Genomic DNA, 11,779 nt, shown 5'->3' on the forward strand with positions numbered 1-11,779 from the left:
TTTATAGAATAATATTAAAATTTATTTAGTTAATTAAATTTAATGGTTAAATTATTATATATAATTTATAAAGGTAGATAACATATTTTCTGCACAAGTGCATACGTAAATTAATAAACTTTTATCACGTAATATTATTTAATTTATTTATACAGCTTAATTATAAATACAATGAGTTTTATCGCATTTAGAAATAATTTGTTCTATTAAAATATCTGATAATTCAAAAATACTTATTCTATATACACATTATCTGTAGACATGCATTTTATGGTTACTATCTGCGATTATAGAAAACCTTGAGGAAATCCCTGTAATCTACATAAAGTTTTTTACACCGTACTATTCGATTTTATACGTCTCTACGTATAAACGGGGTAATCATAGCAAGAAACAAATTGTAGAAGTTTTGAGAGTATCGCAATCTATTAGCGATCGAATAGAACTGAGGGAAGACGAATTGTTGTTGAAGAAAAATGTAAAATGTTTCTGTTTCATTGATTGTTTAAAAAGTTAATTTTTGTAAAATGATGGCAGATTTTTTAACAATGGGTAACGCTTGTGGGCAAAATTTGCTCCGGCTTGTTGCCAGAGGAAATGCTATTATAGCAGAACTAATGCGATTAAAAGATTATATTCCTCCAGTTTATAGGTTATTGTTATTATTCTGTTTATGAAAATAAACTAATCATTTATTTTAATTTTTCTCTCGCAAAAGTTTAAAATATTTATTAATATTTTATAATAAATTATATCTAATAAAAATATATTAAATTAATTAATTTATTTTTTAATTTATTGTAGATTGGATTCAAAACATTATGTACAAAAATATAGTGCAATAATAACAGATTTTGTTTATTTTAAAGCAGCAAATTCTTATGAACAAAAGATTGAAAATGACGCTGTATGTATTCATAATATTTTACGATGAATTATTTTAAGAATATATGTATATGTATATAATAACGACAATAAGAATAATTTAATATTAAGGTGCTTCAAGAATTAGATGAAAAACTACGTGATAATTATTCTGAAATATTATCAAGATTTTACTTAGGATTCGAAAGTATTCATAAATATGTAACAGATCTTAACAGTTATATTGATGAGTTGGAAGATGAAACTTATATTCAACAATCTACGGAATCACTAATGCTAAATGAAGAAGGAAAACAATTAATTGTTAAATATTTCAATTCAAAATTATTTATTTTCTTTTAATCATTAATTATTTTATTTTATGTATTTAAATTTTTATTTTAGTGTGAAGCTATTTATCTTTATGGCATCATGTTATTAATTGCTGATTGTTACTTTGATGGTCGAATTCGAGAACGTTTATTAGTATCTTATTATAGATACAATGCACAAAGAGCATCTTCTACAAGAGTAGATGATGTATGTATGTTACTTCGATCTACTGGATTTATTAAAGGATCGTTTAAACGACCTCAAAATTATCCTGAAGCATATTTTCAGTCAGTATTACAATAATTTTTAAAATTTAGCTGATTACAGAAGTACTAACTTGTATATAATAGTCTATTAAATTTTGAATTTGAAATTTGTATTTAAAAGATTTAAGTGATTTAAAAGACATTAAATTGTGTATGATCCAAATATTTTTATATTATAGTCAAGTATTTTTAATATTTCAAATAAATAATTAAAAAAAATAGCTAAAGAAAAAGACACTTATTTAAGATATTTAATAAATTAAACTTCATTTTATAAATTAAATGCATTTGTTATGTTATGTAATGCATACAAATGTTTCTCATTTTTAGGAGAGTACCGATTAATGAATCACTGATTGATCTTGCTATAGCTCGCCTACGTACTGATGAAATTTATAATCAGACTAATGCATTCCCACATCCTGACCATAGAAGTATAGCATTAGCAAATCAAGCATCTATGTTAGTTATAATTTTATCGTTTAGCCCATCAATATTGCATACGCAGTCAGCAGTAATGAGGGAAGTTGTAGATAGATTTTTTCCCGATTCTTGGGTCATAAGTGTATATATGGGTATAGTCATTGATTTATGGGATTGGTGGAGTCCATATAAAGCTGCCAAAACTGCTTTAAATAATACTTTAGAAAATGCAAACATTAAAAGAATCGCTCAAAAATATGGTCAACAAATGGAAGTAAGTACAATATATTTTCAAAAAATGTATGTATTATAAAAAAACTGAAATTAAAAATATTGTATTAGTTGGTCATTTTTAAATTTAAAATATTTTTTATTAATATGAATTCGAATATGTTTATTTACAAATGATTTATATATTTTATATACATTAAAACATTTATAAAACAAATTTTGATATAGTTATAAATAGAATTTCAATTCCTTAATAATTTATGTTAATAAACCAATAATTATATTATAATAAAAACTTTATTATATCTTACAATATCTATGATTATTGCATTTTATAGAAAAATCTTAAGAAAACTAAAGAAATACAAATGTCTTTATCTTTGGATGAAAGCGCAATAGGATCAGTAATAAAATTTATTAGAGAGTGCAATGTTACGTTACATTGGTTACTTTTACACACTGCTACTCCAACAATTCTCACAGAAGACTTGAAGCGTTCGAGAAATCTTAAACAAATAGTACTACAGGAGAGTAAATATTCTGCAAATGATACATTACGTTTATTATTAAGTACAGCACAAATTGAAGATAATATGAAACAACTATACAAGCAGGTAATTCATATGTACATATGCACAATTAAACATATGTATAAATATATATGTTAACATTTTTGTATTTTATTCAATTGTTTAAAACCTTTTAGTTATTACAAGATAAGGAAAATAAGTGGATCAAAAATAAAGAAAAATGCATACAACGCATCAATAAATTATCAGATGCTTTTAATGGAAATAAACGATTGGATGATATAGAAGAAAATGAAACGCTTGAAGCTTGGTTTAAAGAAATTAGTAAACATATTGAATCATTAATTGAAGATGATGGGAAAAAAATTATGCAGTTATTACAAGCTTTAGAAGAAGTACAAGGTAAAGATTTGTAAAAATATGTACTATTTGATATTCATAGATCATAAAATAAAAACAATGTTTATATCGTCAACATTAGAATTCCATCAATTAGAAAGCAATTTGCAAATATCACAGCACTTAAAAGAAACACGACAAATTTTGCACGATATGTTAAGATCAAGTTCAATGACCGAAGATACAATGATTGCATTAAATATTGTCACGGATTGTTGTTATGCTTGGAACATAATGGAGACTTTTGTTCCAACAATGCAAGATCTTATAAAACAAAATCCTGCCACAGTAATTCAGCTAAAAGCTTTATTTTTAAAAGTAAATTTTTTCAGCCTAATTTAATGGAAATTGAATATTAATAATTAATTAGATTGTCATATTTTAGATGGCTTCAGCTCTGGAAATGCCTCTATTACGAATTAATCAAGCTCGGAGTGCAGACTTAGCTTCTGTATCGCAATATTACAGTAGAGAATTAGAAAGTTACGCTAGACGCGTTTTACAAATAATTCCTGAATCAGTTTTTGCGATACTGGCTGATATTGTTTATCTTGAAACAAACATTTTTAATGAAATACCAACTAAATTATACAAAGATAAAATTAAAGATTATGCACAGTTGAACGAGAGACTAAAAGTAAAATAAATAAATTACATGCATAATATATAAATCTTTTAAAAATATAAATACAATTTTCAGATGGCAGAATTAACTTATTCAGTTTCTGTTGTTACAAATGGTATGTTATCTTTAAGAAGCGTTTCATTAGGAATTTTACGCGTTGATTCCCATAGACTTTTAGAAGATGGAATTCGACAGGAACTTGTAAAGAAAGTAACTCTGGCTTTACATAATAGTCTCATTTTTGACGGAAAATCTAAGGTTATATTACTATAAATAAAGTTATATATTAAATATAAATAATTTATGGAATTTAATAGAAATATATTTCAGAGTATGCTAATGAACAAATTACAAGAACTATCAATAGTTATGGACGGATATAGAAAATCCTTTCAATATATTCAAGATTATATAAATATCAATAGTTTAAAAGTCTGGCACGAAGAAGTATGTAAAATAAATTTATCAATATAATAAATTTGCTTATATTAAATATTTCAATAAATTTTAGTAAATTTTAATAGTTTATATATTTTCCTTAGATTACGTATATAATAAATAACGCTGTTGAAGAAGAATGCAGAGGATCTTCATGGACACCAGGAAAAATGTGGACGTATTTACCTGAGGACAAAATAAACGCTCATTTAGCTCCAACAGATTCAAATTCTCTAACATTTATGGGACGACTTGCTAGAGAAATAATGCGTATAACAGATCCTAAGTAAATAATTTAAATGAAATTTTTTTACTGTAAATACCATTATTCAATTTAATCTTATATGCAACTAACTTTCAGAACAACCATTTATATAGAACATGCACTGGCTTGGTTCGATCTAAAAACTCAAACTGAAGTTTTAACTCACAAAGCATTCACAATGATTTTACAAGCAATAGGTGTCCCTGGACTCTCAGGATTGGACAAAATGATATCTCATTTAGTTGCGGTTGAAATGGAAAAAATTACTAAATTTATCGATAAAGGCATTAAGAATAAAAGCTGGGCAGTTGCTCTAAAAGAATGCGAAACTTTATTTCAAAATGGAGAAAATTTAAAACGTAATTCAATTATTTATCGCTAGATTTATATAATAATTAAAACAAATAACTTATAATTTTTATATGCTTTTCTAATAGACAATAGAGGAAAGTTTTTAACAACTGTTAATACCTTAGTTAATAAAGCTTGGTCGTCACTGTTGGATTCAGTATTGAAAGTTGGTCATCTACAAATTTTAAAGCAAAAAATAGCTTATGAACTTAATACTGCTTGTAAATTTGAAGCAAAGCATATGGAATCCGCCCTTCGAACATTAAATAAGTAAAAGCTCTATGCATTTCAAAATAAAAAATTGAACTTTTCAAAATATTAATGTCTTATTTTTTAGTGCCATTCTTTTTGAAATTCAAGAAAGGAAAGTGGAATGGGAAAATTCAGAGTTCTTAAATGATTTACGAATTAGATTAGAATGGGCCGGTATTACGGATGTAAATAACAAAATTTATGTACAACCGCCAGATATTAAAAATATAGATTTTGTGATATTTCTTTTTTCCGTGCCGCAACTTCATAAATTGTACTTTTGTAAAAATACTGGTAAGTAAACCCAATTTGAATACTGGTGTATATTCATAAATTCATAAAATTGGAATTTTATTTTATTATAACTTTTAGCTAGTCTATTAAGTAAAAAAATTCAAGATCCAATAGATGCTGTTATATTTATCTTGGGTGTTCAGTCAGTACTGAAGCAGTTTGGTATATTGCAGTTAAATGAATATGTCACGCATATTACCGAATACGTCTTATCATTCGTGATATCAGACAGGTTAAAAAGCGAATCAAAGTTATTTATGCCATAAACAACATTAATTAACAATTATGTTTTATTTATTACAGTACAAAAATGAGCAATGAATTTGAAATGGAGATAATAACTGGGGTGCACTTTTTAGAACTGTTTATAAAGTATGCTGGTATTCCAAAAACCGTTATCACAAACACCATTCCTCTTATGGTGTTGGATCAGTACCAAGCTAAAGTAATTAAATAAGAAAAATATTCGTACACGATATAGGCAATTTATTAACACAGCTGTAAATAATATCAAAATAAACAATATTAAACAATAAATATTTTTAGGGTCCATTCATTTATTATATATTAATTTTTATTACACTATCTAATTATATTATGTATATATTTTTTCATTATTAGTCGCTTCTCGAATAAGGTCGCAGCTTCTGTTGTGAAATGCGTTCGAATTTTTATGAAGATACATTATTAAGTTAAAAATAAATATGTTGGCGATTAAATGAATAATCCATCATTTGAAAAGCAGTAGGTTGAGGCAAAAAATCAGAAGCGAGCTTACTTGTATTACGCTATTATTATGTTGTTATTGAGCCTATTCGAGTAGCGATGAAGTTAATTTATCATGAGTGATTAGCAATTATACTTGCTTTCACAAACAGTCAAAGAACCTACACAATAAACATAAAATATGAATCTTACTCTTCGTAGATAAGTTTTTATTTATATATTTATATATTTACTTTTTTCATCATTATCCACGTGAATTCGAATCATTTTAGAAAGAAGGTTTTAAGTTAGAAAGGGAGGAAGATGAGAATTAACGCTAATGTAACACTCCCTTCAATTAATAAACGATATGGTGATACTCGATATCAGACCAGCTGCATCGTCGAGCCGCGTTACAATATAGTTTACTTATTATCTAAGTCGTATTTTTTGCAAGTGATATTATTTTTAATACGTTATCGATAATGAAAAACCATTCTGATAAAATGAAAGACTATTTAAGTACTTAGGTATACAATACTTAAGTTTTCAGATGTTTCGACTCTCTTTTATCTCTGATATCACTCACTCGTCAATAAAATTTTATACTTTATGTATTTATATATATATATATATATATATATATATATATATATATGAGCAATCACTCAAACAAACAATTATTCTATCAATTTTATTACCTACATGTAAATGCAAATAATATGACTAAAATTATTACCATTATTATACATTGACTTATATTTAACGTATTCATTTAATATATATTTGAATTTTTTTTTTAATTTTATTGTGTACATTGAACTAAAATATTCAAAGATAATTTAATTATATCGAATCAATTTTAATTAAAAATATATATCCAATATATGTATTTTATAATTTACTCATAAAATTATTAAAAAGTAATGATTGCATTATTAAAATTTCTTCGAAGATCATTCATAAAATATAATTTATCATAAATGATTAATAAACAAATTATTTGCTTTAGACCTGAAAAAAAGATATTCATATTAAACAGTAGAATTCAAGTATCTAGGTACTTTTTATAATTTAATTCAAAAAACTATAATAACAAAAATACTTCGAATTAGTCATATTATTAGCATCTTTTACAATTTTAGCATTTCATTTTTATAAAATAGGATGAGTTAAAAATATTTATGAAGCAATAAGAACTTATACTACTACACATTATGCATACATAATGATTAATAAGACTGAGTCGATTTTTACTGAATGTGGTATTGACAATTGGCAGTAATATGCGTGTAGTTTCATATTTTTATAAGTAGCAACGCACTGCATTGCATTACACGAGGCGAAACTACATTACAATTTTTCTTAAATTAGAAAAATGAATACGTATTTACTACCAAATGTTCGTTAAAAACACATTTTAAAAATTCTTATTCTTAGAAAATAATATATAACAAATTATTAATAAAACACAAAAATGTCACAAAAATCAAAATTTCAGCTGAAAATACGCTATTTTTCCTGAAGTAAATGAGCTCATTCGGTATTCTCATTTTTAAGTTCAAATTAAAACTAGTCGTGATGGTATTTTTTTAAATTGTTCGTGTAAATATAATTAATTGATATTGAGAGACTATTTTGGACGAATTATTTGCATTTCTATAATCGGTTTTTTTCCCCACGAGGAACTGAACAATTAAGGAGTTAATACGATTGCACTTCTCAATCATTTGTAAGATGCAATTTATATTAATATATCTATTGTCCAAAATCTGCGTGATCGATTGTTGTGACGAGCCTAAATATTGTAACCTATGAACGAATGAAAATAAGCTTACTGACATGGATCCTGCATAAGTAATCATTACTGAGCATTATATATATATATATATATATATATATATATATATATATATATTAAATTTATATTTTATGATGTTAGTGTCCGAGCTTAAATTTTTTATTTTTGTTATTTATTCGATTGATAAACTTAATAACGTAATAATCGCACAATATTAACCATGCATTCATTAATATTATCCTCGTACGATTTTTTATCGTTTTTCGTTTATATTTATCTGAGCGCTTGCACATGTATATCCGTAAAATATTTCTACCAATTTATTATTAAATAATTTTGTCACATTTATGAGATAATGACAATTAATTAATCGTAAAGAACACTTGTTTGGGATACGGGATAATTTTATGCTAACTAAATGAAAGCATCGAATTTATATTTATCACATCTCCTGTTTTATAGCTAAATGTGATTTCATCAATCATAATGATCTGCGAATTCTTAGTTATATAATTTTTTGCATCGCTCTTGTAATAAAAAAAATTATATATAAATTATATATATATATATATATATATATATATATATATTCAAATGGAATTTTTTTTTAATACTTGGTTACACATGAATATTTCATAAATTATATGTAAACATTTATCTTTGCATAAATACCTATAATTATGTGGAGTTGTAAGTATGTCATTACATATATTGTATACCCAAAAGTTATATATGAACAGATACATGTATATTAAATATTATAAATTATTTATATATCAATGGTTATACTTTTTTGTGTTTATAATTTATATATAATTTTATTTTCAAGATAGATATGAATTTTAGAAAAACTGAGAGAAAACGTTTTATCCATATTCTGATATATATTAATACCATTTGTTCATTTAGGAATTAAAAAACAATAATATAAATTCCTAATGGATTTATAAATATTTTTGTTTAATTCAGTTTAAAATTTGTATTAGGACGCTTGTATTACAAATCTGATAGTCTTATTCGCTGAAATCTTAGACTTTTTCCCATGATGAATTTCTCAAATTTGGCTCACTGTTGATGCTTTACTTTAATTGCTGATTCCTTGAGACGCGATATATGAAATCCTTTTTCTTTCACTCAACAATAGATTAGAACACGCATTATAAATAGATCACAATTATCTTTCTCTCTGGCGATTTTTAAATATATGCAATGATACATTCTTTTAAAATTTATTTATACTTTTATTGTTTATTTTATAGAAAAATTCCACTGTGCAGTTATTTCTATTAAAAAAAATTAGATCTTTTGCCCATTATGAATATTTAAAATCCAATCTCGCATTATAAGGCAAGTATAATAAAAAAGATAAAATCATATAACAATGATTTAAAAAGAAACGTAATTCTTAAATTATGAGAAGTAATTACATATATAAAACACTCTCACCCATCTCATAAGCTTTAAGCATAGTATAAATAAAATGGCATTTATAGGAATTTAAAATATCGTTACCTATCTATCAAACGATACAATAAATAAAAAACTTGTAAATTAATTTACTAGGATTTTTAAATTTCTATAATAAACCGATCATTGCACAGAAATACTGCTGTATTTTTACAACAACTAAATATGAAAAATATATATAAAAATATCCCTGCATAGCATATCAAATGACATGAAAAATCCGTAGAAAGGTACTTTAAGAAATTACGTGACGATTTTTATTTATAAATATATTTTTCACAATGTAAATCCGCATTCAGGAATTTGTATGTCTACATATAATAGGCTATTATGCTAAAAAAACAATAGCATCATTAAATGATAAATGCATGGAAAAACATATAATAAAAGAAGAAAGAGGTATTTGTTGGTAAGGATGATATTCACATGGATGTGTACTAGTAATATTAAGATATACCCTCTCTCTCTTGTTTTCTTTGTTACACTGAGGATTTACCGAATATAGTCAAATTTTGTACATAAATGCGACCAACAATACGAAATGTATATATTATATGTATAGCAGAAGGAATAAGGAATTACAGTCATTCTTATACCACGATATATAACATAAATTTTTTATTTGTTCACACATGTTTATCCACGGCAATTAATTTTTTCCTTTTTTCTTTTTAGTTTTTGTTAAAAGAATTTTACAGTTATACATACAATATGCACTTTTTCAAGGTTTTTGCAAACATTCGCAATTATAATTTTCTTACGTAGCCAGATACTTATGTTTTAAAAATAAAGTTTCTTTCCTTTAATATAACCATACTTTTCTTTCTTTAATATTGTTTGTTTTTTTTTTATTTTTTATTATGTTCTTCCGCTTCTTATAATATATTGGTTTAATTTTTTTTTCTCTTTTGAAATTCGGAAGTGGTCAAGGCTTCGCTTAAGTTTTAAGACTATAGTGTTGAATAGCGCCATATGATCGAAGTGTTTTTGCTCTTTTATTCGCAATGAAATTAAAGTTGCTATAAGTAAATCATGTCCGAGTTTGTACGTTTTTTTCTTTCTTTCTTTCTTTTTTTTTTTTTAAGTTAAAGCACTAGTTTATTTACACTATAAAAAATGACTAGGATTTCTTTTTATATTTTCTTGCATGTTTTTGCATCTATTGACTTGTCGTTACTCAAAGTTTTTTAAGCAATCGTCTTAAAAACAATTATTTACTTATTTCAAATTTAAACAAAAGCGCTAAAGTTAACTTCTTTAATTTACTCATATTTTAATCGCCCCTGAATATGTTTAGACTCATTGTAAATTTTTATTCGCAAGCTATAACAAAAAATTTAGCTTAAAAATCAAGTCATGGCATTTTATGCTTTTCCGCATATTTTAAAAATTAAAAATGAAGTTCTTTATTTCTCATTTGGTTCAGATATTTTATTTAATAGACACCGATCTATAATATAATAAAATAGTTATATGAAAGTAATGTGTTTGGCAGAATATTATCTTGGAAAATTAAAAAAAAAAAGTATATCATGCATTTATACATATACACGTATGTATGCATATGTACGTATGAATTTTGTGTATACGTGCGTACGTGTGTTTTATCCATGCATGTATGTTGCGTATGGACGCTTAAAATCGTTAAGATTAATATAACTAATATAATAAATATGCGAATAAATACATTAAAAAAAAAAAAAAAAAAAAAAAAAAAAAAAAAAAAAAAAAAAAAAAAAAAATAAATACATTTACACCGGAAATGTGCATGTACCATGATTACATTAATATCCAGTTTTAAAAGCGCCTTTTAAATTTGTTAAAATATAAATCATGGCACATGATAATACGACAAATCTCGGTGGGCAGTACAATATATTGTTTCATACATTTTTTAATTTAATTTTAAATAATTTTAAATATAAAAGTGTTAATTTGGTGAAAAAAAATCTTATGACTTTTAAAAGCCAAGACATTCACAATAAAAAAGAAAATAAATATTGCGACTTTAATTGTGTATCCAAAAAATATTAAAGTTGTTTGATAATTTGTTTATGTTGATCAATATAATGGAAATGATTGTCCTACAATTCCCTAAAAAGTCCTCGTCCTGCAACGAAGAAAAAAAGGTGGACAGACTCGATTTTTACATAAGCGACGCGCAATCATGCAAAATGCATTTTAATTTTTTTTCGCGTTCAACTAATATAATAATGCCTCTCAGACATAGACTCTTTCTTTTCTTTATATAGAATATTGAATATTATTAAAAATGTTATTCAATCAATTACAGTAATTTTCTTTTTTCTTATATATATATATATATATATATATATATATATATGTATATATTTTTTTTTTTTTAATTGTAATTTGAAAGTGAAAAGTTTAATTACATATATACGGTAAGTATTATTTTAAAAATGACGTAGACTTAAGGCTTAAATAAACGAGAAACGTTTATTTAGAAGGTAACGAAAAAGGTGGATATCCGAATGCGTTTTGCCTACATACAAGACGCTCTACCAGTTCGGC

At 25.0% G+C, this 11,779-nt stretch overlaps 1 protein-coding gene across 1 annotated transcript; it reads left to right on the plus strand.

Moving 5' to 3' along the window:
• Positions 1–488: 488 nt before the first annotated feature.
• On the plus strand, positions 489–5,824 carry Strump (WASH complex subunit strump). Its single transcript, XM_011505940.1, has 17 exons — positions 489–652; positions 805–907; positions 997–1,188; positions 1,270–1,484; positions 1,794–2,160; positions 2,456–2,731; positions 2,824–3,049; positions 3,129–3,364; positions 3,432–3,683; positions 3,747–3,929; positions 4,002–4,118; positions 4,214–4,395; positions 4,471–4,733; positions 4,812–4,995; positions 5,063–5,271; positions 5,350–5,503; positions 5,575–5,824. The coding sequence occupies exons 1-17, from the start codon at positions 528–530 to the stop codon at positions 5,726–5,728; spliced, it is 3,438 nt and encodes a 1,145-aa protein (XP_011504242.1). The 5' UTR covers positions 489–527; the 3' UTR covers positions 5,729–5,824.
• Positions 5,825–11,779: the final 5,955 nt, after the last annotated feature.

The sequence above is a fragment of the Ceratosolen solmsi genome, unplaced genomic scaffold, assembly GCF_000503995.2.
Source record: "Ceratosolen solmsi marchali unplaced genomic scaffold, CerSol_1.0 scaffold7, whole genome shotgun sequence".
In the NCBI taxonomy this organism is placed as follows: domain Eukaryota; kingdom Metazoa; phylum Arthropoda; class Insecta; order Hymenoptera; family Agaonidae; genus Ceratosolen; species Ceratosolen solmsi.

Excerpts from the sequence above, each read along its gene's own strand:
- Strump (XM_011505940.1), top strand. The coding sequence starts at position 528 with ATGATGGCAGATTTTTTAACAATGGGTAACGCTTGTGGGCAAAATTTG. Across the intron at positions 1,189-1,269 it reads AAGAAGGAAAACAATTAATT|TGTGAAGCTATTTATCTTTA; the intron begins GTTAAATATTTC and ends TTTTTATTTTAG. Across the intron at positions 5,272-5,349 it reads GTACTTTTGTAAAAATACTG|CTAGTCTATTAAGTAAAAAA; the intron begins GTAAGTAAACCC and ends TATAACTTTTAG.